The sequence below is a fragment of the Dromaius novaehollandiae genome, chromosome 34 (assembly GCF_036370855.1).
Source record: "Dromaius novaehollandiae isolate bDroNov1 chromosome 34, bDroNov1.hap1, whole genome shotgun sequence".
Classification (NCBI taxonomy): domain Eukaryota; kingdom Metazoa; phylum Chordata; class Aves; order Casuariiformes; family Dromaiidae; genus Dromaius; species Dromaius novaehollandiae.
In genome coordinates, this window is record NC_088133.1 from 356,926 (window position 1) to 384,679 (window position 27,754).

Genomic DNA, 27,754 nt, shown 5'->3' on the forward strand with positions numbered 1-27,754 from the left:
CCGGGAGAAGGGGCGGGGCGGGGCTGGTCCTGGGTGCCCCGGCAGGGTAGCGGGGGGCGGGGCGAGGAGCCCGGACGCCTGGGTCCTTTGCACGCCGCGGCGAGAGCTGCGGGGGTGTGTGTGTGTGTGGGGGGGGTTCCAGGGCTGCCGGAGCGGGGTGCCCGGCCGAGACCCTCCCCGCCCCGGCGCCACCCGGCCCGGCGCCACCCGGCGCCGCCCAGGGCAAGGTCCCCCGTCCGCGGCCATAAATACAGCGAGCGGCTGGGATCCGGGATCCCTGGAGCATCTGCAGCCATGGACGGGGCCAAGCACCACCACGGGGACCACGGCAAGAAGCACAAGGTAAGGGGCGGGGGGGGGGGATCCCCCACGGCCCAGGGACCCGACAGTCCTCCCCCCCCCCCCACCAATTCCCTGGATCCTACAGGCTGGGGACCCCCCCCCATGCCCCCCCCCGGGACACAATGGCTCAAGGACTCCAATACTCCGGGATGCCCATAGCACCAGGGAACCCCACGACCAGGGACTCCCGTGGGGCCCCCACCCAGGGCCCCGAGGTCCAGTGAGTGACCCAACAACACCAGGATCCCCACGGCCCCCTGGGCCCCACAGCCCTGGGACCCCACGGCCCAGGGATCCGATGTCTCCAGGGGGATCCTGTGGCCTGGGCGGGGGCTTGGTGGCACTGTCTACCCCATGGCACTGGGACCCCCCAGCCCTGGACCCTCCCCCAGCCCTGGGGACCCTGCCAGCAGCCCGTAGCTTTGGCCCCAGGGCCCCCACAGCCCCGGGCACTGGGCACCCCACAGCTCTCACCCCCAGGACCCCACTCTCTCCCCAGGACGGACACTCCTCCGACTCCAGCTCCAGCTCCAGCTCCAGCGATGGGGAGAAGGTAAGCGCAGACCCCCTCTGCCATCGGGGCACAGCCCGTCCCCCCATCCACCCATCCTCCCTTCTGCTCTCCCTGCAGCACCACGGTCCGGGCCACGAGCACAAGAAGAAGGAGAAACTGCACAAGAAACCCAAGGACAAGAAAAAGGAAAAGAAAGGCCACTGAGCGGGGCCAGGGCCCAGCAGCACTGCTGGGTGCAACGGGGCAGCGACGGGGCAGGGGCTGCCCCGAGGCAGGGCCCAGCATCCACCCGTGGCAGCACCACCCCGTTCTACCTGCTAATAAAGAGCTCCAACCCTGACTCCGCCCGTTGCGTGTGCCATGGGAGGACCGAGACCCTGACCCGAGTCCACAGGCCCGGGGGAACGCCCCAGGCAGCGCCTGACTCACGGGCAGGGCCCGCGCGTGGGGGGAGATGCCCCACAGGGCAGCAGAGAGCACGGAGCAGGGTCAGACCCTGGGAGCCGCAGGCGCACGAGGATGCAGGTGAGCTGGGGGCGGCCACAGCAGGAAAAGCCCCGTCTGGTCTTGGGCCCTGAGGGGGGCCGATGCGACCCCCACGGTGGACTGAGCAGAGCCACACGCCCGGCACCGTCTCCACTTTATTGACTGGTTGTTGCTATAGGCGAGGGGGGCCGCGTGCCAGGACCGCGGCTCTCCGGCTGGGGGACCACAGCACCTCACGGCCCCTCAGCCAAGGTAACACGGAGCAAAGAACCACACAGCACCCGGGGATCACCCAGCACCGGCCTGGGTACAGGAGAGACGGGGCGGGGGGGCCTCAGCACCTCCCCGAAGCCTGCAGGGTTCAGGGCACAGCAGATTTGATGCAGCATCAGAAGGAAACAACCCCAACCCTGTCTCCAGGCGCCTGGTCCTGGGCTGCGGTGCCTGGTGAACCCCTGCCCCAGCCGATAGCTACGTGCCTCCACCTGGGGCACTCGCCTGCTCTCCGGGGCTCTTCACGGAGCGTCTGCGAGATACACCACAAAAACAGGTGCTGCCCAGCTTGGGAGCCCCATCCCTGCCCGCAGCCCAGCCCCGCTCCCCCGGAGCTGCTGCAGTCACTCCTGCCGCTCCAGCTTCCAGAGACGAGTCGCTCATTTGTTTCCATGCTCCAAGGGGGCTCCCGCCCCCTCAGCCCCCATGCTAGGGGGGTGCCGATTCCTCCCTCCCACCCCCTGGTGCACTAACCCCACAGTATCTCGTTACCAGAGGGCCCCACTGCAGTGCCAGAGCCAGGCGGCACGCGGCCCTCCTGCAGCCCCCCCATGCAGAGACACTGCACAGCCGACACACACCGAGGTCCCCAGGCAGCGTCTATTTAAGCAGGGGGGTGGGAGCGCTCCCCGGGCGGGCGGCGGGGCTGGGGACACCCCATCACCTGATGAGGTGGTAGGTGAGCCAGTACATGAAGAGCGGCTGCACAGCAGCGATGGCCATGGTGAGGTACATGCGCAGCTGGTTCTTGGCCCCCCGCACCAGCACCCCCTCCGCAGCCGCCTCCGACAGGATCTTCAGCCGCAGCGTCTTGATCTGGGGGGAGCAGAGAGAGAGGTGTCGGGCCCTGCTAGCAGAAGTGAGGCCCGAAACCCCCAGTGCAGGACAGCTACCCCGCGCTGCCTGCCTGTCCCTTACCATAAAGACAAAGATGCTAATACAGCACCAGCCCAACACCACGTAGTAGCCGGTCTTCCCAAAGAGCAGCCCGGACACGAGGCCCACAATCATCCTGCCAACAGCAAAAAACAGTAAGCGGGAGCAGGGCCGCGTGCCAGGCGCGCAGGAGCAGCCAGCTTGGCCGCAACCGCCGGGCTCCCCGTCGCTGCTGGGCACTCACCCCACGTATTTGTAGCCAGAGAAGGCGATGAGGTCGATGGTGGTGAGGTCGGTGTTCACTGTGACCAGGTAGAGGCTCAGCAGGATTGCCAGCACCTCCACGATCAGCCAGGCCAGGGCGGAGCTGGCCTGCAAGCCCAGGCTGTCAGGGGAGAACCTGGCGGCACAGAAGGGAGAGACCTGTTCCCTGCGCCTCTAGCCAGGCGAGGCCCGCGAACCTCGAGAGGTCCCTGCCGCCACCAGCGCCAAAGTGGCCCCTCTGCGCAAATCAGCCCTCGACGGAGGAGCTGCTGGCTGTCATGCACTGTCCTCACCTGTTCTGCGTGCCCAGCGCCAACCCGGCCACCAGAACGTACGTGATGAAGGCCATGACTGGGAAGGCAAGAGATAGGAACGAGAGCCGTCAGTGCACGTGGCCCGGAGACCCTGCGCCTCCCCCACCGCGGAGCTGCCAGCACTGAGCCTGCCACACTCATCACGCCGACGCTGGAGGGCACCGAAGGGCTGGGGCTGAGCTAAACTTGGCCCTTTAAAGGTCTCAGCTGTAACGTAAACAACGTGGAACAGGCAGACTGTGCTCACGTTGGCGCTGTGGGAAGTGCTGGGCTGGCTACGCTTGCTCTGGAGAGGTAAGGACAATATACAGGGGACGCAAAGGGAGAGCACGGCCATCTCCTTCTCTCTCCTCCCTTTGCCGCAGGCAGCATCTCCAGGTCCCTGGGTAGCATCTGTGTTCAGGACAGAGGCCGGCTCCCACCGAAGCCGAGCACCCACCGTCCCACCAGACTTGGGGTGGCCCCAGCACCCCCAAACAGTGCCGAGCTTTGACACACGCAGCCTCGCACTGAGGCGGAGGTGGGCTGGGCAGGAGCTGCCGGCCTGCACGGAGCAGTGGGGCCACCCCACAGGGAAGGACGTACCTGGGATGTAGAGATCTGGCGCGTTGACGTCAAACCGGGGGGCCACGGGGGCATCCTGCTGGTACCGCACCTGCCAGTCCTGTGGGGACAGCACCGTTAGGGTGTCGGGGCCAGCCGGCCACTGCCACACAGGCACCAGCCCGGCCCGGCCACCCCCCTCTCACCTGGTGCATGAAGGGAAAGACGAGGAGCCCCAGCTTCCTGCCCACGTAAACGGTGTCCACGGCGAAGTAGTATTTCAGCCGCCCCACGGGGACGAGGCGGTCGATCTGTGGGGAGGGAGAAGCCGTGAGGGACCCGTCACCAGCACGGGACCCCTCCCGGCGTCCCCCTCCCGGTGCCACTCACGTTGCGATCCACGATGTCGCGGCCCTGGCTGGCCAGGCTGGTGCCGTAGGCCACAGCCAGGCTGGACACCGGCTCACCCAGGAAGGAGGCCGGCGGCAGGTACCGGGAGGCGGCGGGGGGCGGCACCCCGTAGCCCCGGCCCGGGGGGGCCCCGCCGCCGCCAGCCGCGCTGGTGTCGTCGAAGAGGGGGTGCGGGTCGGCCATGCGCGGCGGGGCGGCAACCGGCACCCGGCGCTTGGGGGCTGCGGGGAGAGCGAGCGTGAGGCCCGCGGGACCGGCACCGCGCAACAGGTCGCCCCCAGCCCAAGTCCCTCGCGGGCCCGCGGGCCCGGCCCCGCCCCCAGCCCCAGTACCGGCCCGCTCACACCGGTCCCCCCATCTCCCGGGCCCGGTACCCCCGGCCCCAGGCTCAAGGCCAGGCCTCCGCCCCAGCCCCAGCCCCGGTCCCGGTCCAAAACCCGGCTCCGACCCCCCGGCCCGGCCCAGTCCCCCCGGTCCGGTCCCGGTCCCCACCCCGGCCGCCCCTAGCCCCTATCTCGGCCCCGTCCTCGTCCCCACCGCGCTCACGGTGCCGCGATGCCCCGTCAGACTCCATCCCGCCGCCGCCGCCGCCGCCGCCGCCGCTGCTGCGCTTCCGCTGCCCTGGCGGCCCCGCCCCATCGCGGGCCTCACGTGCCGCCGCCCCGCCGCGCCGATTGGCCGCCGGCCGCCGCACCCCAGCGCGCCGCGCCGGAAGTCGTTGGCTCGGGGGGCCCTCCCCCTCCTCGCGCACAGCTCCGCCGCCGTCGCCTGGCGCGGTCAGGTGACCGGAAGCGTTCGCGTCACGTGTGAGCGGCGAAGCCAGGCTGGCTTGCCCGTCCCCAAGATGGCGGCGCCTGCCCGGTTGGCGGGGCCCGCCTCGACGGCCCCCGTGTCCCGGCGCCCGCAGGGGAGGGGGGCGGCAGAGCGGGGCCGGGTGTCCCCGGGACCGCCGGCGTTTCGGGCGGCTCGGAGCAGCGCTGAGCGGGCGGGAGGCCCGGCGGGGCCGGCGCGGCTCAGCCCTCTCCCGGCGCCTGCGATGATGATCCGTGGGACAAGCCCGCGGCGGCGGCGGTCGGGGCGCGCGGAGCCCCCGTCGGCGACGCCCCCCGCCGTTATCTCTTCGCGGGCGGTTTCCGACGGAAAGGGGCCGCTGGGGCGCGGCCTGGCGCCCGCCGCAGCGCCGTGGGGCTCCGTCCACCCCGTCCGACCGCGGGGCGGCAGGAAGGAAGCGGCGCCCTGTGACGGGGCCGGCACTGTGGGGCCTTGCGGCGTGTGACCGGTCCTGTGACAGGCGCGGGCTGCGGGCGGCAGCGGGGTGTGCGGGGGGGACAGGGCTGTCACACGGCACCACCGCGTGTCTGCACCCGGCCAGGCCAGGCCTGGCCCCCCCAAGCCGGCCCCACGGCGACGGGGGTCTGGCAGGACTGTCGTCCACCGTGCCTTGCTCCAGTGCCCGTCACCCTGCTGCGTCCTGCACCCCATCACCCGGTGCCGTCACCCCAGCCGTGTCCTGGTGCCCGTCACCCTGCTGTGTCCTGCACCCCATCACCTGGTGCCGTCACCCCAGCCGTGTCCTGGTGCCTGTCACCTGCATGTATCCTGCACCCCATCACCCGGTGCCGCCACCCCAGCCGTGTCCTGCACCCATTCACCCGGTGCCCATCACCCTAGCCATGTCCTGGTGCCTGTCACCTGGCTGTGTCCTGCACCCCGTCACCACTGCCTGTCACCTGGCTGTGCCCCACACCATCACCTGGTGCCCGTCACCCTGCTGTGTCCTGCACCCTGTCACCCAGTGCTGTCACCCCAGCCGTGTCCTGGTGCCTGTCACCCCGGCTGTATCCTGCACCCTGTCACCCGCTGTCCGTCACCCCGGCTGTATCCTGCACCCTGTCACTCAGTGTCTCTCACCCCGGCTGTATCCTGCAGCCCGTCACCCGCTGTCTGTCACCCCGGCTGTATCCTGCAGCCTGTCACTCAGTGTCTCTCACCCCGGCTGTATCCTGCACCCCGTCACCCGCTGTCCGTCACCCCGGCTGTATCCTGCACCCTGTCACTCAGTGTCTCTCACCCCGGCTGTATCCCGCACCCCGTCACCCACTGTCCGTCACCCCGGCTGTATCCTGCAGCCCGTCACCCGCTGTCCGTCACCCCGCCCTGTCCCACACCCGGTGCCCCCGTCGCCGGGGGGGCGGGGAGGGGCGGGCGGCCCTGCCGGGACGCCTGGGTCTCGGCGGCGCGGGCAGGGCGCAGCGCCGCCCCGGGCCGGAGGCGGCGGTGAGGGGCGGCGCGGGCCGGGCCGGGGCCATGGGGCGCGGCGCGGCGCTGGCGCTGCTGGCGGCCGCCTACGCGGGGCTGCTGCTGCTGGGCGCCGTGGGGCTGCGGGCGCTGGAGCGGCCCCGCCGCCCCTCCGGACCCTCGGCGCCGCCGAACGCCTCCGACTGGGACCTGGCCTCCGCCTTCCTCTTCGCCACCACCCTGCTCACCACCGTGGGTAAGGCCGGGCCCCCATGTGCACCGGGACCCCCATGTGCACCGGGACCCCCGTGCAAACCGGGACCCCCGTGCAAACCGGGGCCACCTTGTGCACCGGGACCCCACGTGCACCGGGACCCCTCGTGCAATCCAGGAGCCCCAGTGAGAACTGCGACCCCCCCCATGCAAACTGGGGCCGCTGTGTGCACTGGGACCCCACGTGCACCGGGACCCCTCGTGCAATCCAGGAGCCCCAGTGAGAACTGCGACCCCCCCCGTGCAAACTGGGGCCGCTGTGTGCACCAGGACCCCTGTGAGAACTGGGCTCCCCGTGCAAACTGGGACCCCTGTGCAAACTGGGACCCCCCCCCCAATACAAACCAGGAGCCCCATGTGCACCAGGACCCCCGTGCAACCCGGGACCCCTGTGCAAACCGGGACCCCCGTGCAAACAGGGTCCCCGTGGCCCCCGGCCCACTGTGCACCCCGGGACCGGCTGCACACCCCGGGGAGCCACTGCGTGCACCGGGGAGTCCAGGACCCTCCGCGCGCCCTGGGAACCACTGGGCACCCCCGGGAAGGTCCCTGTTCCCCAGGACCCCCCCCCGTGCACCCAGGGACCCCCGAGGAGGGCAAGGCCTTGCGGGGGGGCAGCTGCGAGCCAGGCGGGCGGGTGTTTAGCGAGGGCCCCTCTGAGCACGCAGACTCCTCTCGCCCCGAGGGGCTGCCCGGCTGCTGGCTTCCTCCCGCAGGAAATCCTCCGCGCGGGGCTGCCCGCGGCAGCGGGGCCGGGCGACGGCGGGGCCCTGCCGGGGGGCTCGCTCGGAGCCGCCGCCACAGCCCGCTGCTCCCGCCGGCCCGCAGCCGCTCGGGGCCGTGGGGCTGGAGCGGGGGCCGCGGCCGCCCCCGGCGCGCTGCCCGCCCTGGCCACCCCCTCGTCTCCCGCAGGCTACGGCTACGCGGCCCCGCGCACGGACGGCGGCAAGGTCTTCTGCGCGGTCTACGCGGCGCTGGGCGTCCCCGTCACCATGCTGGTGCTGACGGCGGCGGCGCGGCGGCTCATGGGCCCCGTCACCGAGCGGCCCCTGCGGTACCTGCAGGCGCGGGGCGGCTTCTCGCGCCGCGGGGCCGCCCGGGCCCACCTGGCCCTGCTGCTGGCGGCGGTGCTGGCGCTGTTCCTGCTGCTGCCGGCCGCCGCCTTCCGCGCCCTCGAGGGCTCCTGGAGCTACCTGGACGCCCTCTACTTCTGCACCATCTCCCTGTCCACCATCGGCCTGGGCGACCTCGTGCCGGGCGAGCGGCCCGGCCAGCGGCTGCGGGAGCTCTACAAGGTCGCCGTCGCCGGTGAGCGGCGTGGGAAGGTGTGGGGGGGCCCGGACGCCTGGGCCCGCGGTGCAGGGTGCTGGCGCGGGGGTCCTGACGCGCTCTCCTCCCGCTGCCCGCAGCCTACCTGCTCCTGGGGCTGACGGCCGTGCTGCTGCTGGCGCAGACCTTCCAGCGCGTGGCCGAGCTGCACGGCCTCCCCGCTGCGCTCCTGCCGCCGGCCGAGCCCCCCGAGGAGGCCGAGCGGCTCCTGAGCGGCGAGGCGCCCGTGCTGGAGCCCCGGGCCGAGGAGCCGCCCGCCGCCGCCCGCCGCGGCTACACCGCCATCAACCGATAGCACCGCGGACGCCGCGGGCTCCCGTCCTCCCTGCCCGCCGCGACGGGGCGGGGGGGCAGCGCAGACGCCGGCGGGGGCCGAAACCCGCGTTCCGCCGCGGGCTGGCCGCCGGGCAGCTCGTCCGGGGCGCGGGAGGGGGCACGTGGCAATAAACACCGGGCCGCAGCGTCGTTTTATAGAAAACCTTTATTCTGTGAAAGCGGGGCGGTCGGGGGCTTGGGGCGGCGGGGGGGCCCCCAGCCCCGGGGTGCTCTCCGCGGCCCCGCGGGGGGCGGGACAGGCCCCCTCCCTGGCCGGCAAGCGGAGAGCCGGGGGTCCCGGCGCCCCCCGCGGCGTCTGTACATCCAAGCCCCGCTCCTATATACACACAATAAATACAGGCCCCGGGGGGGGGGGGGGGGGCGCGGGGCCCTCAGGCGCGGGGGCGCGCGGGCACGCAGCGGAGCGGCGGCTGCGCCAGGACGTAGCCGCGGGGGCAGAGGCAGCGGAAGGAGCCCTCGGTGTTGAGGCAGCGCCCGTTGAGACACAGCGTGGGGGAGCCGGCGGCCTCGGCGCACTCGTTGACGTCTGCGGGGCAGAGCGAGGGTCGCGGCGGCGCGGGGACGGGGAGGGGGCCTGGCGCGCACGGTGCACGGTGCATGGCCCGGGGTGCACGGCGCATGGCCCGGGGTGCCCGGTGCCCCGCACGGGCGCGGGGGCTGCAGGCTTGCAGCAGGGCGTGTGGGGAGCTGCACGCAAGGGGATTTGCAAGGGAGGTGCCGCCACGGGGACGGGGACGCCCAGGACGGGGATGCCATGGTGACAGTACGGAGCGGGCAGTGGGCGTGCAGGGGTGGCCAGGCCAGTGGCGCAGGGGACTGGAGCGTGGGGACGGGGGGGGCTGGTGTGCACAGGGCGGCGTGCCCAGGACCGTGAGCACGGGAGGGGGCCGGCGTGCAAGGGGAGGGGGCTGTGCGCAGGGACCGCGGGGCTGCGTGTGCAGGGGATGAGCGCGCAGGGCTGTGCACACGGGAGGGGACCCGTGTGCAGGGGAGGGGACCCGTGCGCCCAGGCAGCGCGCCGAGGCCGCGTGCCCGCGCCGGGGCTCTCACCGACGCAGGCCAGCCGGGCCGTGTCCAGCCGGTAGCCCTGGTCGCAGTCGCAGGTGTAGCCCTCGGGCACGCGAACGCAGCGCCCGTTCTCGCAGCCGCTGAGCACCCCGCACTCCTCCGCCTGCAGCCCCTCGAACTGCTCGTAGCGGTCTGCAAAGGCGAGTTGAGCGGAGGGACGTCGCCGCCGCCGCCGCCCCCGCGTCCCCGCGTCCCCCGGCACTCACCGTCCTCGCTGGCCCGGCCGGGGCGCTCGGGGAAGGTGCCGGCGTCGTGGGGCTGGTAGGGCCAGGGGGGGCCCGGCTGGGGGTCCTCGGGCTCGTAGTGGGGGCCGGTGGGGGGGCTGCGCGGGCGGTAGGAGCGGGGGGCGCCGGGGCGGCGGTAGGGCCCGCGGGGCTCCTCGAAGTCCTCGAAGTCGGTGGCCTCGTAGCGGGGGGGGGTGTAGAGGGGGCCCCCCCGGGGGTCGTAGCCCCCCGCGGCCCCCAGCCCGTAGGGGTCGTAGTCGGGGCGCAGCCCCGGGGGGGGCGCGCGCGGCGCCGTGCCCGCGAAGAGCTCGGGGCCGTAGGGCAGCCCGTAGGGCGGCGCGAACTCGGGGCCGTACTCGTAGGACGAGCCCAGCCCCGGGCGCACGGGGCCGTAGCTGGGGGGGCGCAGCACGTTGCAGAGGAACTCGAAGTCGTCTGTGGGGAGGGGGGAGAGGTTCCGGCTGGGGACCCCAGGCCACCCGGCTGGGGGGATGAAGGGGGTCCCCCACTGCCAGGGGCCCTGTGTTGCCCGGGGGGCCGGGAGTGCAAAGGGTCCCCATGGCCCAGGGGCTGCCAAGGGGTCCCCAGGTCATGCAGGGGGCTGCAGGGATGCAGGGTTCCCGCTGCCCAGGGGCTGTGGGAATGCAAAGGGTCCCCCATTGCCGAGGGTCCACGGGGATGCCGGGGGTCCCTGCAATGCTCGGGGTCCGTGGGGATGCAAAGCGTCCCCCTTGCCCAGGGGATGCGGGGGTCCCCGCGCTGCCCGGGGGGCCGCACCTGAGTCGCGGGCCGGGCAGAGGGCGCAGTCCATGCCCCAGGCCTCGCCGTAGAGGCAGCAGCACTCGGTGTAGGTGACCTGCCGGTCGAGCCGGGGCCGCCCGCACACCAGGTCGGGACCCACCTCCTGCCAGCACACGGCCTGGTTGGCGTCTGCGGGGAGAGAGGCACCGTCGGGCGCCGGCGGGGGCTGCTGCCGCGGGTTGGCCCCGCGCTGCACCGCACCGTGCCGTGCCATGCTGCACCGTGCTGTGCTGCACCGTGCTGTGCCGTGCTGCACCGCACCGCGCCGTGCTGCACCGTGTTGTGCTGCACCATGCTGTGCCATGCTGCACCGCACCGCGCCGTGCCGTGCTGCACCGTGCCGTGCTGCATCATGCCGCACCGCACCGCACCGTGCACGCCACGGGGGCCCGGACCCTCACCCAGTGCCTGGCTGTCGTTGCTGACGCAGCGCCGCTGGGAGCCGTCCAGCACCAGGGGGGGGTCGCAGGAGCAGTAGTAGGAGCCGATGGTGTTGGTGCAGCTGCCCCCAACGCAGGGCTCGGCCTCCTCGTCCAGGCACTCGTCGTTATCTGCGCCGGCAGCCGCGGGGTCAGGGGCAGGTGCGGGGGGGGGGTCAGAGTCAGGGGGTCAAGGGCAGGGACTAGGGGTCAAGGGCACAGGCTCAAGGGCACAGGCTGGGGCAAGGGATTAGGGTCAGGGGCATGGGCTGGGGGTCAAGGGCACGGACAGGGGCAGGGGTTCAGGTCAGGGGCAGGGGGTTGGGGGGCAGGGGCAGGGGCAGGGTGGGGGTCGGGGTGCAGACGGCTCACCGATGCACTGCAGATGCTCCTGCTCGTAGTAGTAGCCGCTGGGGCAGTAGCAGCTGAAGCTGGCGGCGGCGTTGACGCACATCCCTCCCTTGCAGAGCTGTGGCCCGAAGAGCGCGCACTCGTCCACGTCTGCGGGCGCACGGGGCGGTCAGGGGGCCCCGGCGATCGGGGGGGTCCGGTGGTCGGGGGGCCCCGACGTCCTGCCTCCCCCCCGCCGCAGGCAGCACTCACCTGCGGGCGAGCCCTGGGGACCGGAGGAGGTTTGTCCCGTCCCGTGGGGGCAGATGGTGCGGTATTCCCCTGGGCGGAGAGACGGGTCAGCGCTGCCAAGGCTCCGTGCATGCCGGGACCTCCCCGGCAGCTGGCCGGCACGATACCAGCCGTGCCCAGTGCTGCGTGCGTCGTCCCCTGCCCATGCACCCGTCCGTGCGCCTCGTCCCCTGTGCACCTTGTCCTGGCCCCCTGCACCCCATCCCCTGCCTACGCATCGCATCCCCTTGTCCCAGCCCCGTGCACCTCATCCCCAGCCCATGCACCTTGTCCCGGCCCTGTGCACCCCATGCCCTGCTCGTGCACCCCGTTCCAGGCCTGCACACCCCACCCCCTGCTCCTGTACCCCCTCGCAGCCCCGCACACCCCATACCCTCCCCAGGCACCCCATCCCAGCCCCCCGCACCCGGTCCCCGGCACCGGCCCCTGCACCCTGTCCTCTGCCTGTGCATCTCGACGAGCAAGCCGGGCAGGCGGGAGCAGGTCCACGCCGAGGGATGGGACCCGCGGGGCAGCCGTGGGGCTGTACCTGTGCCGGGGGCCGGGCAGGGCTGCGCGGGGCACTGGTGGCCCCAGCTCCAGCCCACGCTGCAGCAGCACTGCTGCTGGGTGACGTTGGGGGCCAGCACCCCGCACGCCTTGCTGAAGCAGGTGGCGGCACCGGCCCGGGGCCGCGCTGGGGGCCGGGGTGCCACGGTGGCGGGCAGTGCCACGACCACGCCGGGGCCGGCACCGAGAGCCGGGCGGCCGGCGCCGGGCGGCCGGGTGCAGCGTCCCGTCATGGGGTCGAACTCGTCCCGGCTGTCGGGGCAGAGGCAGAGGAAGGAGCCCTCGACGTTCTCGCAGAGCTCGGCCCCGCAGACGCCCACCAGCGTCTCGCACTCGTTCACATCTGGGGGGGCGGCGGGACATGGGGTGTCGGGGCGCAGCTGGCTCCTGGCCCCGAGCCCCCGACCCCCCCGGCCCCCCGTCGCCCTACCCTGGCAGTGGCGGCCGTCGCGGGCGGTCTCGTAGCCCTGGTCGCAAACGCACTGGAAGGAGCCAGGCAGGTTGTGGCAGACGGCGTGGTCCCCGCACAGCGTCCCGTTGGCACACTCGTCCACGTCTGCAAGGCCCGCGGCACCGCTGGCTTCGGCTCCCAGGGGCGCCCGCCCACGACCCCGGCACGGCCCCCCATGCCCCACGGCATCCCTGCCCCTCTGCACCCCCATGCCATGGTGCATCCCCTAGCACGGACCAGCTGTGCCCCACAGCGTGGTCCTCCCTGCCCCTCTGAGCATCCCGGCATGGTGCATCTGCCTCCCCTAGCATGGCCCTGCTGTGCCCCATGGCATGGTCCCCCTTCTCCTCTGCATCCCACAGTCCCTCTGCACCCCGGCATGGTGCACCTGCATCCCCTAGCACGGACCTACTGCACCCCATAGCATGGTCCCTCTGCGCCCCACGGCATCTTCCCCCTGCCCCTCTGCATCCTGCGGCCCCCTGTGCCCCCTGGCACGTCCCCCGGCTCTGTCCCGGTGCCTGGCACCCACCAACGCAGTCCCCGCCGGCGCCGGCCTGGTATCCCGGCTGGCAGTCGGCGACGCAGCGGTAGGAGCCGGGGATGTTCTCGCAGCGCTGGGCCCCGCAGGCAGCCCCGTACTCCTGGCACTCGTCCACGTCTGCGGGAGAGAGGAGACACCCTGGGCACGGCTGGGGCACGGGCAGGCTGGGGAGACCCGGGACCCACAGCCCCCGAGCAGCCCCGTCCCGGTCCTGATCCCCATCCTGGTCCCCATGCCTATCCCGGTCCCCATGCCCCTCTGGATCCCGGCCCCAGTCCCTATGCTCATCCTGCTCCCCATCCTGGTCCCCATCCCGGTCCCTAAGCCCTTCTCGGTCCCTATCCTGGTCACCAGCCCATCCCAGTTCCCACACCCCTCCAGGTCCCCGTTCCAGTCCCTGTACCTGTCCCTGTACCTGTCCCGGTCCTGGTCCCCATCCCTGTCCCAGTCCTGGTCCCCGCCCTGCACTCACCGACGCAGTCCCCGCCGGCGCCGGCCTGGTATCCCGGCTGGCAGTCGGCGACGCAGCGGTAGGAGCCGGGGATGTTCTCGCAGCGCTGGGCCCCGCACAGCACGGTCCCGTACTCCTGGCACTCGTCCACGTCTGCGGGACACAGCACCCTCGCAGGGAGCCCGGCCGAGCCCCGGGCAGCCCCGGGCATGGGGCACCCGCCCCTCCCCAGCCCCACCGCAGGGCAGGGCAGCCCCAGCCCCTCACCCTGGCACAGGGCCTTGTCGGCGTCGGTGCGGAAACCCGCCGGGCAGTAGCAGTCAAAGGAGCCGTCGGTGTTGGCACAGCGGCCCCCCTCGCAGACGCCCCCGCGCTGGCACTCGTCCACGTCTGCAAGAGATGGGGGGGGGGGGGGATGAAAGGGGCCCCATGTCTGTACCTGCTGGTGGCCCTGTCTGCCTCCATCCTCATCCTCATCCCTCATCCCTTATCCACATCCCCATCCCTCATCCACATCCTTCATCCTCATCCCCCCCCCCCAGCACCCACCAGCCTGCAGACAGCCCTGGCCCCAGCCCTGGCAGCACCGTGGCCTTGGGCCCGGACGCCTGGGCCCCAGAGGGGGGACGCACCGGTGCAGGCAGTGCCATCGGCAGTGGTGCCGTAGCCCTGGGCGCAGAGGCAGGTGTAGGAGCCCTCGGTGTTGAGGCACTCGCCGTGGGGGAAGCAGAAGTCGCCCTCCAGGCACTCGTTGACGTCTGCGGGCGCAGGGGGCCGTCAGGGCGGGCGGCGGCGCGGGGGGTCCCGGGGGCCGCCCCGCTCACCTGCGCAGGGCCCGCCGGCCCCGCCGGCCCGGTACCCGCGCCGGCACTCGCAGCCGAAGGAGCCGTCGGTGTTGCTGCAGCGGCCGTGGGGGCCGCAGGGCGAGCCCGCCGCGCACTCGTCCACGTCTGCGGGCAGAGGGTTAGGAGGGCCGCGGGCGCGGGGCCCGGGGGCCGTGGGGCGACCCTACCTGCGCAGCGCCCGTTGCGGAGCTGGTAGCCCTCGCGGCACGGCCGGCACTGGAAGGAGCCGGGTGTGTTCACGCACTCCTGGCCCGGGCAGGCCAGGTGGTTCTCGCACTCGTCGATGTCTGCGCGGCATGGAGCGGGGTGAGCCGCGGCACGGCCAGCCCGCGGCACGGTCACCGCCCCGCGCGCCCCAGCCCCGGCTCACCCTGGCACTGGGTCTCCTGCGCGTTCACCTGGAAGCCCGCCGGGCAGGAGCAGCTGTAGCTGCCGGGCGAGTTCTCGCAGCGCCCGTAGGCGCAGGGCCGGGGGCTCTGCTGGCACTCGTCCACGTCTGCGGGCAGAGAGCAAACGGCACCGGGGAGAACGGCCTTGTCCCCGGGGCCTTGTGCATGCACAGACACGGGCACGCACAGACACACGTGCATGCACACGCACCAATGCATACGTGACCATGGACACACATGCATGCACACGCACCGGTGCACGTGTGCCCACGGACGTGCACGCACACGCAGCGACACGTGCATGCCCACAGATGCCCGTGCACGCCTGCTCCCCGCCCACGGACACGGGCGCTGCCATCCCGCTGCCCCCGCGGCCGCCCGCGGGCCCCGTCCCCTCTTACCGACGCACTGGGTGCCGTCGGGGCCGGGCTGGTAGCCGCGGGGGCAGGCGCAGCGGTAGCTGCCGGGCGCGTTCTCGCAGCGCCCGGGCGCGCAGGGCCGGGGGCTCTGGGCGCACTCGTCGATGTCTGCGGGCAGAGGGGCTCCGTGACCACCCTGCCCCACTGCCCCACGGCGCGCGCAGCCCCCGGCCCCCTCCCGCGGCACCTGTGCAGCCGGTGCCCGGGGGGCCGAGCTGGTAGCCGGCAGGGCAGACGCAGCGGTAGGAGCCGGGGGTGTTCTCGCAGCGGCCGCCGGCGCAGGGCTGCTGGGTGCATTCGTCCACATCTGCACGGACAAGGGGAGATTCAGCCCCAGAGGTTCCCCCCCGGTCCCAGGCACCCGGGCAGGCCGGGCCCAGCCCCCCCGGCCCCGCTGACCCTGGCAGTCGGTGCCAGCCGCGTCGGCGCGGTACCCGGAGGCGCAGACACAGCGGTAGCTGCCCACCAAGTTCTCGCAGCGGCCGTTGGGGCAGGGACGGGGGCTCCGCCGGCACTCGTCCACGTCTGGGGGCACAGACAGACGAGCGCACGGACAGACAGATGGGTGCACGGACAGATGGACAGACAGGTGCACGGACAGATGGGTGCAAAGGAGAGATGGATGGGTGCACAGACAGATGGGTGCATGGACAAACAGATGGGTGGATGGAGAGATGGTACAAAGGAGATATGGGTACAAAGGAGAGATGGGCAGGTAGAGACAGACAGATGGACAAGGGCCCCGGTCCCTTCTGCCCCAGGGACCTGTGTGCACAGACACGTGCACCCACCAGGAAGGGACCCCGGCCCCTTGCCAGCTCTCCTCCCCCTCCCCAGCCCCGGCAGCCCTCACCGATGCAGTGGGTGCCCTGGGTGCTCAGCCAGAAGCCGGGGTGGCAGAGGCAGGTGTAGCCGCCCTGGCGGGGAACGCAGCGCCCCGGGCCGCAGATCTGGGGGTTTCGCTCACACACGGTGCTGCCGGGCACTGCAAACGGAGGGCGGCGGGGAGGCGCGTGCACGTGCACAACGGCGCACGTGTGCAACAGCGCGGGTGCTCCCTCGCACGTGTGCATCGGTGCATGCACGCAACCTTGCATGGGTGCTCCCTCGCACGTGTGCACCTGCGCGCACATGTGCAACCCCGCACCAGGAGGAGGAAACAACACTCCACGTGCAACCTCGCAGCCCCCCACGCCGTCCTCGCCCTACCTGGGACTGGCACCTCGCGGGGGGCTGGCGTGGGGACGGGCCGAACGGGCCCCGGCGTGGGCCGAGGAACGACGAAGACCTCGGGGATGGGCGGGGGCCGCGTGGGGGGCAGCCGGCCGGGGCGCCGCTCCTCCGGCCCCGGCGGGGGTCCACGCCAGCGGGCTGTGGGCGAGAGGAGCGGGGTGAGGGCAGCCCCGGGGGGCGGGCGGGGGGGTGGCGGGGGGATGCTCACGGGTGGCCGGTGGAGCCGCGGTGGGGCCACGGGGGCGGCCGACGGGGACGCGGGGCAGGTCGTGGCCCAGGTAACGGGTGTTGTACCGCAGGTCAGAGGCCGAGTAGTGGTAGCCGGGTCCCGCCGGGCAGATCTCCTTGAACCCCTCTGCGGGCGGGAGGCAGCGTTGGGGACGGGGACAGGGACGGGGGTGCCCTCCCCAGCCGCTCTGCACAATGTGAGCCCAGGAAAGAGCCCAGGCGGCCCGGCTCCGCTCCCCCCTTGCAACCCGATGCCAGAGCCAGTCCCTTCCCCAATGCTGCAAGAAGCATCCCAGGTCTGCTCCCCCCTTGCAACCAGATGCCAGACCCTGGTCCCCTCCCCAAAACCGCACGGGAGCCCAGGTGTCCTGGCTCCCAAACACCCACCCAAACGGGCACCTGGGCCCCTCAGTCCCTTAAGGGTGGACCCAGGCGTCCGGGCAGTGTTGTGGCCGGGGCGGGGGGTCTCACCGGAGCCGAAGGGGGGGCAGCGCTCGCAGCCGTGCCCCCAGGCCTTGCCCACGCGGCTGCAGCAGCAGATCTGCTTGGTGATGTTGCGCAGGGTGGGCAGGGCACACTGCCCGTCCCGCAGCACGCGGTAGCAGGGGCCCTTGGCCTCCGAGATCACCTGGTGCGCTGGGGGCGGCCGGGGAGACACGGGCACAGGGTGAGCCCCCAGCACCCACCCCGGCCCCCCGGCGCGCCGAGGGGTGCACGGAGCAGCGCCGAGGGGATGCCACCTCGTGCCCATGCCCGTCCCCATCCCCATGTCCATCCCCATCCCCATGTCCATCCCTGTGCCCGTCCCTGTTCCTGTCCCCATGCCCATCCCTGCGCCCACCCCCATGCCCATGCCTGTCCCCATCTCCATGCCTGTCCCTCTGCCTGTGCCCATCCCCATGCTGTCCCCATGCCTGTCCCCATGCCCGTCCCCATGCCCATGCCCATCCCCGTGCCCATCCCGTCCCCGTGCCCGTGCCAGGCGCTCACAGATGCAGCTGCTGCGGGACGAGTCGAGGATGTAGCCCGAGTGGCAGAGGCAGGCGAAGCTCCCCCGCGTGTTGGTGCACAGCCCGTTCTGGCAGAAGCTCCCGTCCCGGCACTCGTCCACGTCTGCGGGCGCGCGCGGGGCCGTCAGGGCGGCCGGACCCCCCAGCAGGACCCCCGGACGCTGGCCCAGCGCTGTGGGCACACGGCGGGGGGGTCCGGCTGGCCCCCGCCCCGCGTCCCCTCCCAGCGCCACTCACCCACGCAGGAGCCGTTGGAGCGCTGGAAGCCCTTGGGGCACGGGGCGTCCTGCTGCCCCAGCGCCGGCAGGTTGGCTGCTGCGGGGAGAGCAGCGGTCAGCGCAGCGGTCAGAGCTGGCGCCTTCCCACGCGCCCCGGCAGCTGCCAGGCCGCCCAGCCCGCTGCCCACCACCCCCGGGTCCCTGCGGCTGCAAACGCCCCCGTCCCCGCGCTGTCCTCACCCGTCTCCACGTCACAGGGCTGGCACTCGTGGACGCCCCAGGCCACGCCGGCCCCGCGGCAGCAGATCTCCTGGGTCCGCAGGCCTGGCAGGGGCAAGCTGCACTGCACGGCAGGGAGACGGCGTCAGTCGGAGCGGGGGAGCTCCGAAACCCCCCCGTCCCGTGCATGGACCGGGGGGGATGCAGGGAGGTTGCACCGAGGGGCAGCTGCAGCGTGCACCTTCGCAGCACCCGCGCACCCTCCTGCTGCATCCCAGCACCCCGCCGCCTCCTCGCACACGCGCTGCTGCGTCCGTGCCCTTGCACGCGGGCTGGCGCACGGGTTACCTCTCCGTCGCGGAGCTGCCGGAAGCAGTATCCGTAGCCGGCGCTCTCGCCGTAGCCGGGCACGTGGGGGCTGCTCTGGGCCAGGACGCTGTAGAGGGCCGAGCGGGGGCCCGGCAGGGTGTTGGGGGCCGGCAGGGCGTTGGGGGCCGCGGCCTCCTCCTCGGCGCCGGGGCCGCGGACCCGTTCCACCTGGTGGATGGTGACCGAGGCCTCGGGCGGGTGCTGCACGTGGATGCTCACCATGGACAGGGCACCTGCGGGAGCGAGGCGGGTGGGGAGCGGGCGCCGGGGGCCCGGAGGTGTCCCCAGACCCCCCTCGGCCCTGCTGGGCCCCCCAGTCCCCTCCAGTGCCCCCACAGCCCCCCAGAGCTCCCCGGTATCCCCTTCCAGCCCTCCAGTAGCCTCATGACCTCCTCCAGCCCCCCAGGACCTCTGTAGCCCCCATAGCCCACCAGTAGCCCTCCCGCAGACCCCCAGCACCCCCATAGCCCCCCAGCACCCCCTTCCAGCCCCCCGGTTCCCCTATAGCCCCCCTTCCAGCCCCCCCGGAGGGGGTCTCACCATCCCGCTCCTCCCGGTGGTTGGCCAGCGGCAGGGTGTACACGGACTTGGTGAGGGGCTGGGGCTCCCCCGGGGGGGGCCCGGGCTGGGGGGGCCCCGCGCGCTGCGTGCGGTTGGCGGGGATGTGGCAGAACTTGCCGGTGAAGTCGGGGGGGCAGAGGCAGGTGTCCCGCTGGGCGCAGACCCCCCCGTTGCGGCACATCAGCGGGCAGAGGACTGCAAGGCAGAGCGGGGCTGGGAGGGCAGCGGGGCCCGGACCCTCCCCGAGATGCGAGACCCCCCCGAGGGCCCGGACCCCCAGCACACGCCTCCGGCCATCGCCAGCATCCAGGCCCCGCTGCATCCCACCCCCCCCACTAACGGGGACGGGGGGGTCTGCTCCCCGCAGCCCCCAGCCCCGCGCGTGGGAACCGGGATGTCCTGGGACCCCCCACGCGGGAGCGGGACAGCCCGTCCGGGTACCCGCGCGTGGGAGCCCCGCGGGACGGGCTGCCCGGGGAGGGCCCGGGGGGGGCTTGCTGCGCCCCCCCCACGGGACACGGCCCCTCGCCCCGCGCCGCCGCCGCCGCAGCAGCAGCTGAGAGCAGCTGGGAAGGGGGCGGACGGCGGCCCAAGGGGGAGGGACGCCGGGACGCCTGGGTCCTCTCCCAGCCGCAGCACCCAGGGGCCCCGCGGCGGAGGGCACGGACCTGCCGCGGGGGCTTGGCAGGGCGGGTGGGGCTGCAAAGCCGCCCGCCCGCCCCCCCGGGCCCGGCCCGACGGGCGGCCCCGGCCGCGGGGAGCGGGGAGCGGGGGCGGCGCGCCCCGGGTGGCCGCGGCTGCCCCGGGCCCGGCGGCCGGAAAGGCTCGTTTCCTGCCGGCGGGGCCGGGACCCCCCCGGGGCCGGGACCCCCCCGGGCGCCGGCGGCGGGGCCGGGCTGGGCTCAGCCGCGGCGCCCCGAGGGGCGAGCCGAGGCGCGAGGGGCCGCGGCGGCCCGGCCGGGCGAGCCCAGGCGTCCGAGCAGGTGGCTCGGCTCCAGCGTCTGCGACGCGCAGCGCGGAGCTTGGGGCCCTTGTTTATTTTCCGAATTCCCGGCGTTCGCCCCCGGAGGAAGCCTGGGCGGGCCCCGCTGCGGAGGTGGGAGCGGAGGGGGTGCGCGCTCCGCCGGGGCGATGAGCTCATGCGGCGGCGTGGGTGGGACGCGGCCCCCCGGGAGCGGCCGGCCGCCGCCCCGCCTTCCCGGTGCCTCCCGTCGAGGGGCGGCTGCTCCCGAGCGCTGCCCCCCCCGGCGCCCCGACGGCTCCCCGCGAGCCCCCGGGGGCCGGAGCGGGGGGAGCCCGGGTGCCCCGGTTCCTCCCCCCGCGGGCCGGGTGCGGAGCGGGTCCCGGCCGCCCGGGTTCCCCTCGGGAGGGAGCCGCAGGCGCAGGTGGGGGCGGTCCCCCCCCACGGACGGGACCTGCCGGGTCCCCAGCGCTGGGCCTGGCCCCGGGGAAAGGGGGGGGGGTCCGGGTGCACCAGCACTTGCAGGTGTTTGGGCCCGGCCCGGGGTGAGCCCCCCCTCCCCGGGGTGCCCGGGGCCCTGGGACGCCCCTCACCGGGGCGCCCGGGCTGGGGGAGCCCTGCAGGGCCCCAGCGGGCGCCTGCGGCTGCCCTGCACCTCGGCGCGGGCGGAGCTGGGCTGGCACCGGGGCAGGTGGGCGGGAGCCGTGCGGCCCCGGTGTCCCCAGAGTCCTGTGCGCCCCGGAGCCCCCCCACGCACCCCCGAGCCCCCCCCCATGCACCCCCGGCATGCCAGAGCTGTGCGTGCGGACCCCTGCGTGCCCCGGAGTCCCGGAGCGTGCCGCAGCCCCCCGTGCAGCCCCCCGTGCAGCCCGGCATGCCGCAGCCCCTCCGTGCGCCCCGGAGTGCCGGAGTGCCCCCCCCCACCCTGGAGTCCCCTCGCACGCTGGAGCTGGGCACCCCGGAGCCCCGCATCCCCCCCGCGCCCTCGGCGAGCTGGTGCCCCCCATGCACCCCGGAGCCCCCCTTGCACCCCCGGTGTGCTGGAACCGGGCACCCCGGAGCACCGCCTCCCCTGTGCACTCCCGGCAGCCGGAGCCCCCCGTGCACCCCGTACCGCCCCCCCCCCGTGTGCCCCGGAGCCCCCCACGCACCCTCGGCGTGCCAGAGCTGGGCACCCCGGAGCCCCGCATCCCCCGGGCACCCCCGGCGAGCTGGAGCGCCCCATGCACCCGGAGTCCCCGGGCCCGTCGGAGCCCCCCGAGCACCCGCGGAGCCCCGCATCCCCCGGGCACCCCCGGCCCGCCGGAGCCCCCCGAGCACCCCCGGCGCGTCGGAGCCGGGCGCCCCGGAGCCCCGCAACCCCCGCGCCCCCCGGTGCACCCCGCGGCCCCCGGTGCACCCCGCCCCGGCACTCACAGAGGCGGAAGCCGGCGCGGCCGGCGCGGTCGCCGCTCTCCAGGGCCGTGGCGTTGCCCCGCTCGCAGTGGTTGGCGCAGCGGCGCCCGGCGCAGCGGAGCTGGCAGACGGCGGGCGTGAAGAGCACGCGGAGCCGCTCGGCGGCGGCGGCGGCGGGGCCGGGGGCGGCGGCGGGGCCGGGGCCGGGGGGGCCCGGCAGCAGCGCCAGGGCGGCGGCGAGCAGCAGCGCGGGGGCCATGCCCGGCGGCTCCGCTCGGCTCCGCGCGCCCCGCGGCTCTGGGACGCGGCTCCGCGCCGCGCCGGGCCCCGCGCCAACAACAACGTGTGGCGGGGCCGCGGCCGCCGCGCCTGGGGCTGGGGCTCCCGCCGCGCCGCGCCGCCCCCGGCCCGGCCCGGAACGGCCCGGAATGGAACGGAGCCCGCCGACACCCGGCCCGGCCCGGCCCGGCCCGGAATGGAACCGTCCCGCCGACACCCGGCCCGGCCCGGAACGGCCCGGAATGGAACCGTCCCGCCGACACCCGGCCCGGCCCGGAATGGAACGGTCCCGCCGACACCCGGCCCGGCCCGGCTCGGAACCGCCCGGCCCGGCCCGGCCCCGCCGACCCCCCCCTCGGGCGGCACCTCCCTGCGGGCACGACCCGAACGGCACCTCGGACAGGGGGGACACGGGGCTCTCAGAGGCGGACACCGGACAGGGACCTCACCCGGGACACGGCCCGGGCGGCACCGCGGACAGGACCTTGCCGGGGACGCGGGGCTCTCGGATGGGGACACCAGACAGGGAGCTCGCTGGGGACACGGGGCTCTCAGACGGGGACACCGGGTGGGGACCCCATCAGAGACATGGCCCGGGCAGGACCTTGCCAGGGACAGGGGACCCCTGGATAGGGACACCAGACAGGGATCTTGCCAGGGCCATGGCCCGGATGGACGACGGGACTCTGGGACAAGTACACCAGACAGGGAGCTGCCGGGGACACGGCCCAGACAGGACTGTGGGACGGGGACACTGGACAGGACCTCGCTGGGGACAAGACCCAGACAGGGGCCCCAGACGGGACCTCGCTGGGGACATAGGACTCTTGGATGAGGACCTCGCCAGACACGCTGCCCTGGAAGGGACCTCGCTGGGGACATAGGACTCTTGGATGAGGACCTCGCCAGACACGCTGCCCTGGAAGGGACCTCGCTGGGGACACGGCCTCGCACAGCGACCCTGGACAGGGACCTCTCCGAGGACATGGGACTCCCAGACAGGGACCTCCCTGGGGATGTGGCCCAAGACTAGGACTCCCGGACAGGGACCTCTCCAGGGACATGGTCCCTAGGCAGGGAACATCACTGGGGACATAGGACTCTTGGACAGGGACTTTGATGGGGACATAGCCCCCAGACAAGGACCTTACTGGGGACATGGCACCCCCAGAAAGGGACCTCACCAGGGACATGTGTCCCCCCAGACAGGAGTCTCACTGGGGACACAGCACCGCAGGACAGGGACCCCCGAACAGGAACCTCACCAGGGACAAAGCCCCCCCCAGACGGGGACCTTGCCCCGGACAAGCCGCAGCACAGACCTCACTGGGGACACGACACCGCCAGTCCTCAGCAGCCCCGACACAGACCACCCTGGGGAGCAGAGTGTCCCCAGACACAGACCTCCCCGGGGCCCCTGGACCTCGCTGGGGACCTGGACCCCAGCAGCCACCGACACGGGCCTCGCTGGGGACACAGCACCCCGGATGGGGACCTTGCTGGGGACACAGGACACCCAGACAGGAGACGGACAGACCGACCGACCGGGCCCCCGGCACCCCCCCGCACCCCGGGGCTGCACGAACAGCCGCTGACGTCACCACCCCGGCAGCCAGGACGCCTGGGCCCGCTCCCAGTGCGGGGAGCACCAGAGGGTGCAGCGGCTGGAGCACGAGAGGGGCCGGGAGCCAGGACGCCGGGGCTCCTCCACGGGGTCCCGCCAAGGGGGCCGGGCCTGGGGGTCTCCCTGCAGAGCCGCAGCCACCTGGCCTGGACCGAGGGGGGGGCCCCAGGCCCCCGCCACAGCAAAGCCCAACGGGCGCCTTCCAGAGAGGCCCCAGAGCCGACAGCCGTGAGGCCACGGTGATGGGCATCAGGCCACCCAGGCTGGGGGGGGCTGCTAGGGACCTCCTTCCTGCCCCCCCCCAGACTGCAGTGGGGAAGGAGGGAGGTTTGGGGGGGGGCAGCCTGCCCGGCCCCCCTTCAGGGCCCCCAGCCCCCCGTGGTCGCCTCCCCCCCAACTAGGGGCTGACGTCAGCTGGAAAATCCTTGTCAGCCTCCACAGAGCGGAGCCGGCTGGGCCCCCCCGGCCGCAGCCCCCCACCCCTGCCCACCCCCCCGGGGTCCCCCCACGCGCAGCCCCCTTCCTGGTGTCCCATCCCCCCCAGGCCGGGGGTGTGCAGACCCCCCTTACCGGGCGTGTGGGGCTGGTGCTGGCGGCGGGGCGGGCGCGCGGTGGGGGTCTGCCCCCGGGGGGGGGCCCGTCCCCGTCCCTGTCCCCCGTGGGTCTCCAGGTGCCTGGCCAGCAGCGAGCTCATCTTGTCGGCGGGGCGCGCACGGCGGCGCAGCACCGACCGCAGCTCCGAGAGCCTGGGGGGGGCCGGGGGTCACCGCGCTGGACCCCCCCCACCCCACAGAGGGCCCAGGCATCTGGGCTCCTGCTCTATCCCTCCGCCCCACTGCAGAGGGCCCAGGCGTCCGGGCTCTCACTCCAGCCCCCGCTTCTCCCAGCCCGGGGAGGGACCCGGCAGGGTGTTAGACAGAGCCCCCCAGCAGCCCCGCACCCGGGGGGGGGCCCCTGCTTTGCCCACCCCCCCATGTGCCCCACTCACGTCAGTGGCTGCCAGCGCAGCGAGGCGGGGGGCCGGGGGGCTGCCGGGGTGGGGGGCGGCCCCGGGGTGGGGGGCTCCCCGCGGCCCCCCGGGGCGGCTCTCTGGCAGCGGGGGCTGGTGGGGCCCGGGCGGCAGCGGCAGCGGGGGGGCGCCTGGCACGGCCCCCCCCCCCGGCACAGCGGGGTGCAGATGGCTGCGGGGGGACGGGTGAGGGGCTGAGACTCCCCGGCCAGCCCCACGCCCCCCTCCATGCCTTAGCAGCGACCCCCATAGGGGACCCCCTGCCCCATAGGAGACCCCCATGGGGAGCTCGTATCCCATAGGGGAACGCCCGTACCCCTAGGAAAGCCCACGCTCCGTAGGGGACCCCATACCCATGGGAAACCCCACAGGGGAACCCTGCACCCCATAGGGGACACTCATCGGGGACCCCACATGCGTAGGGGACCCCCACACCCCACAGGGGACCCCACGTCCCACAGGGGACCCCACACCCCAAGGGGACCCTCGTGAGCAGCTCACGTCCCATAGGGCACCTCCTACACCCCATAGGGACCCCACGGTCCATGGGAAACCCCGCGCCCCATAGGGGACCCCCGTGCCCCAGTGGGGGCCCCCACGCTCCATAGGGGAACGCCTGCACCCATAGGGGACCCCACACCCCATAGGAAGCCGCGCCCCCCCAGGGGACCCCCCCACCGGCCCGTGGGTGGGGAGCTGCTGCCATCTAGAGCCCGTATTGGGAACGGCGGCCCCGGCCCCACAACCCCCCGGTCCCCCGGCTCCCCCCAGCCCCATAGCTCCCCCCGGTCCCCCGGCTCCCCCCAGCCCCATAGATCCCCCCGGCCCCACGGCCCCCGTGCCCCCCCCGTACCTTTGCTGCAGGGGCGGGCGGGGGGGGCCGGGCTCCAGCCGGGGCAGCAGGACTCCCCGCACAGGCTGGGGCTGGGGGGGGGCGGCAGTGAGGGGGGGCCCGGCCACATCCCCCCCCCCGAGAGAGGGGACCCCCGGGGGGGCTGGATCTTGCCGAGGCCGGACGTCTCACTTCGCCAACCGCTCCCTCCCCCAAGTGGGGAAGGGACCCAGGCGTCCGGGCCCCCGGCCCCCCCCGGCCCCCTCCCTCTGGGTCCCCCGCGCTGCAGCCGCCAGGAGGGAAACTGAGGCCGGCGGGGCCCGGGGGACCCGGCGGGGGCGGCGCAGGAAGCGCGGCCCCCCCGGCCCCTCCGCCGCACTTTTTCCAGGAGCCGCTTCAGGCGGCGGCGGCGGCTGCCAGCCCCCCCGGGCCCCCCCGCCCCATCCCCCAGCCGCATGGAAAAGCCATCACGGCCCGCGGCGGCCCGGGCAGCGCGGGGGCCCCGGGCGGGGGCGACGCCCCCCGGCAGGGCCGGCCCGGCCCCCCCGCGCCCCCCCCCGCACCTGTCAGCGCCGGGAGGGGGCACCGCGCCGGGCCGCCCCCGCCCCACCGCCGGGGGGGCTGCCGCGGGGCCGGGACGCCTGGGCCCCCCGCCGCCGGGGGGAGCGTGGGGCGCCCGGACGCCTGGGCCCCCCCCGGGGGTCGGGGAGGGGAGCGGGGAGGGGAGGGGAGGGGGTAAGGGGTCCCGGACGCCTGGGTCCCCCGGAGGTCAGGGAGGGGAGGGGAGGGGAGGGGGGAAGGGGTCCCGGACGCCTGGGCCCCGCGGGCGGACTCACCCCGCGGGCGCGGGCTCTCGCCGCCCCGTCTGCGCCGGGCCCGGGCCGCGCTGCCCCCGCGCCCCCAGCGCCAGGAGGGTCCCCAGGAGGCAGAGGGCGCCCGGCGGGGGGGGCCGCATCGCGCGCCGGGGGGGCTCAGCGCATCCCCGCAGGGGCGCTCGGGGCTCGGGGCGCTCACGGCGGGGAGGGGGGGGCACCGGGGGGACACGGGGCTCGGGGGAGCTCACGGAGGGGGGGGGCTCGGAGGAGGGGTCCGGGGGGTGCACGGGGCTCGGGGGCGGGGGGCTCACCGGAATGGGGAGCTCACGGGGGAGTGGACGGGCTTGGGGGGGGAGGGCGCGGGGCTGGGAGGGGTCACGGCGGGGGTCCGGGGGTGCCCGGGGCTCGGGGGGGGGGTGCTCGGAGCTCCCGGCGGGGGAGCCGGGGGGGCGCCCGGGGCTGCGCGGGGCTCACGGCGGAGGGGTCCGGGGGGCTCGCGGCGGGTCCCGGCCGAGCGCGCTGCTCTCCGGCGGGGCAGGGGCGAGCGGCGGAGCCAGGCCCGGCCCCCAGCCCGCCCCGCCCGCAGCCAACGGCCGGGACCGGGGCGGGGCCCCCGCGCAGGTGCCCGGGACCGGGACCGGGACCGGGACCCCCCCCCCCGGGGCGCCCCTGCCCGCCGCCCCGGCCGGGGGGGGCCCCGCTGCCGCCTGCACCCGGGGCCGCTGCACGTGGAGGGCCCAGGCGTCCGGGCAGGCAGCGGCCACTTGTTGGAGCCCGCCAGCCCCCCCCCCCCCCCCGCCTCCCCGAGAGGAGCCCGGGCGTCCGGGGGCCTCGCCCGCTCCACCCCCGCCGCTCCCACCTGCCGCCGGGGCGGGGGCGTCGGGGGCCGCTCCCCCCGGCCCCGGGCGGACGGACGGGCGGGCGGGCGGGCGGACGGCGGAGCCCCCCCGCAGACACTCACGGGCCGCTCGGGAGATGTTTCACCGTGGATCTTTCACCCCCCGTGGCGTATAAAACCGCACAAGTACAACATGGTCGGTACAAAAGCCCCCCCGCGCCCCCCCCCGCGAGTCTCTGGGCGCCCCGGCCGCGGGGGGGCCGGCGCCGGGCGCCGGGGGCGGCGGCCCCCCCCCCCCTTGTGCTTTGGCGGCGGCGGCCGCGCTAGATGGTGGTGTAGACGTAGACGAAGACGATGACCAGGAGGTTGAGCACGGTGCCCACGATGCCCAGCACGGCCAGGACCCGCTCCTCCCGGTCCGCCCGGCGCTCCCGCCCGGGCGCCTCGCCCGCCGCCCCCGGCACCATCTTCACGTGCAGCTTCTCGACCCGCAGCTTGAGATCCACCTGCTGCGGGCGGCGGCCGGCTCGCGGCTGCGGGGGGGCTCTGCGGCCCGGCCCCCCCCGGGACCGCCCGGGACCCCCGAGCCGGGGCGGCATCCCCCGGGACCCCCCCGGCACCCTCCCGGGACCCCCGAGCCGGGACGGGACCCCCCCGGCACCCCCCCAGCACCCTCCCGGGGCCCCCGAGCCAGGACGGGACCCCCCCGGGGCCCCCGAGCTGGGACGAGACCCGCCCGGGACCCCCGAGCCGGGACGGGACCCCCTGCGGCCCCGGGACCCCCCCGGGATCCCTCCCGGGACCCCCAAGCTCGGACGGGACTCCCGAGCCCAACCGGGACCCCCTGAGCCCCCGGGACCCCCGAGCCCAACCGGGACCTCTGCAGCCCCGGGACCCCCTGAGCTCCCCCGAGCCCGACCGGGACCCGCGAACCCAACGGGGACCCTCGAGCCGGGACGGGACCCCGCACCCCCGGGATACCCGAGCCCGCCAGGGTCCCCCACAGCCCCGGGACACCGCCGAGGCCCCCGAGCCTGAGTGGGACCCCCGAGCCGGGCCGGGCCCCCGTGGGACCCCCCGACCCCGACCGAGACCCCCAGGCCGGGCCGGGCCCCCTGCGCCCCCCTGCAGCCCCGGGCCCCCGAGCCGGGCCGGGCCGGGC

At 74.9% G+C, this 27,754-nt stretch overlaps 3 protein-coding genes and 1 long non-coding RNA gene across 5 annotated transcripts; 2 read left to right on the plus strand and 2 right to left on the minus strand.

Annotated features, from left to right (window-relative positions):
• Positions 1-35: 35 nt before the first annotated feature.
• LOC112994711 (uncharacterized) lies at positions 36-1,196 on the plus strand. Its single transcript, XR_003262007.2, has 3 exons — positions 36-342; positions 842-895; positions 974-1,196. It is a non-coding gene; the product is annotated as an uncharacterized LOC112994711 (long non-coding RNA).
• Positions 1,197-1,484: 288 nt separating this feature from the next.
• Positions 1,485-4,693, minus strand: YIF1B (Yip1 interacting factor homolog B, membrane trafficking protein). Of its 2 annotated transcripts, none has more exons than XM_064503029.1 (8): positions 4,570-4,693; positions 4,003-4,244; positions 3,819-3,923; positions 3,655-3,733; positions 3,049-3,106; positions 2,736-2,891; positions 2,534-2,627; positions 1,485-2,431 (listed from the first exon to the last, which is right to left on the minus strand). In XM_064503029.1, exons 1-8 carry the CDS (start codon positions 4,595-4,597, stop codon positions 2,276-2,278), a joined length of 918 nt encoding a protein of 305 aa, XP_064359099.1. In that variant the 5' UTR covers positions 4,598-4,693; the 3' UTR covers positions 1,485-2,275. The 2 variants fall into 2 exon arrangements, with proteins under 2 accessions (XP_064359099.1, XP_064359098.1); XM_064503028.1 differs by having other exon boundaries at positions 4,561-4,693.
• A 1,577-nt stretch (positions 4,694-6,270) lies between these two features.
• Positions 6,271-8,324, plus strand: LOC135325232 (potassium channel subfamily K member 6-like). Its single transcript, XM_064503030.1, has 3 exons — positions 6,271-6,517; positions 7,447-7,842; positions 7,944-8,324. The coding sequence occupies exons 1-3, from the start codon at positions 6,331-6,333 to the stop codon at positions 8,156-8,158; spliced, it is 798 nt and encodes a 265-aa protein (XP_064359100.1). The 5' UTR covers positions 6,271-6,330; the 3' UTR covers positions 8,159-8,324.
• Positions 8,325-8,326: 2 nt separating this feature from the next.
• Positions 8,327-26,264, minus strand: LTBP4 (latent transforming growth factor beta binding protein 4). Its single transcript, XM_064503027.1, has 32 exons — positions 25,776-26,264; positions 24,961-25,031; positions 24,087-24,279; positions 23,669-23,844; positions 18,819-19,034; positions 18,258-18,511; positions 17,931-18,033; positions 17,710-17,787; positions 17,453-17,575; positions 16,934-17,098; positions 16,443-16,589; positions 16,211-16,372; positions 15,855-15,986; positions 15,401-15,526; positions 15,189-15,308; positions 14,984-15,109; positions 14,564-14,689; positions 14,361-14,480; positions 14,173-14,298; positions 13,981-14,106; positions 13,616-13,738; positions 13,370-13,501; positions 12,886-13,014; positions 12,333-12,458; positions 11,883-12,245; positions 11,315-11,383; positions 11,084-11,212; positions 10,694-10,843; positions 10,269-10,421; positions 9,474-9,926; positions 9,250-9,399; positions 8,327-8,725 (listed from the first exon to the last, which is right to left on the minus strand). The coding sequence occupies exons 1-32, from the start codon at positions 25,892-25,894 to the stop codon at positions 8,571-8,573; spliced, it is 4,941 nt and encodes a 1,646-aa protein (XP_064359097.1). The 5' UTR covers positions 25,895-26,264; the 3' UTR covers positions 8,327-8,570.
• Between the last annotated feature and the right edge of the window lie 1,490 nt (positions 26,265-27,754).

What these genes read in the sequence shown, in the direction of transcription:
- YIF1B (XM_064503028.1), bottom strand. Translation starts at nt 4,597, where the DNA reads ATGGAGTCTGACGGGGCATCGCGGCACCGTGAGCGCG. An exon ending in GCGACATCGTGGATCGCAAC is followed by an intron (nt 3,924 to 4,002) that starts GTGAGTGGCACC and finishes CCCTCCCCACAG; the next exon opens with ATCGACCGCCTCGTCCCCGT. An exon ending in TCTTTCCCTTCATGCACCAG is followed by an intron (nt 3,734 to 3,818) that starts GTGAGAGGGGGG and finishes CTGTCCCCACAG; the next exon opens with GACTGGCAGGTGCGGTACCA.
- LOC135325232 (XM_064503030.1), top strand. Translation starts at nt 6,331, where the DNA reads ATGGGGCGCGGCGCGGCGCTGGCGCTGCTGGCGGCCGCCTACGCGGGG. An exon ending in CACCCTGCTCACCACCGTGG is followed by an intron (nt 6,518 to 7,446) that starts GTAAGGCCGGGC and finishes CGTCTCCCGCAG; the next exon opens with GCTACGGCTACGCGGCCCCG. An exon ending in CTACAAGGTCGCCGTCGCCG is followed by an intron (nt 7,843 to 7,943) that starts GTGAGCGGCGTG and finishes CGCTGCCCGCAG; the next exon opens with CCTACCTGCTCCTGGGGCTG.
- LTBP4 (XM_064503027.1), bottom strand. Translation starts at nt 25,894, where the DNA reads ATGCGGCCCCCCCCGCCGGGCGCCCTCTGCCTCCTGGGGACCCTCCTG. An exon ending in CGAGAGCCCGCGCCCGCGGG is followed by an intron (nt 25,032 to 25,775) that starts GTGAGTCCGCCC and finishes GCCCCCCCCCAG; the next exon opens with CCCCAGCCTGTGCGGGGAGT. An exon ending in CCCGGGCACCGGCTGCACAG is followed by an intron (nt 15,110 to 15,188) that starts GTGCCGCGGGAG and finishes CTCTGCCCGCAG; the next exon opens with ACATCGACGAGTGCGCCCAG.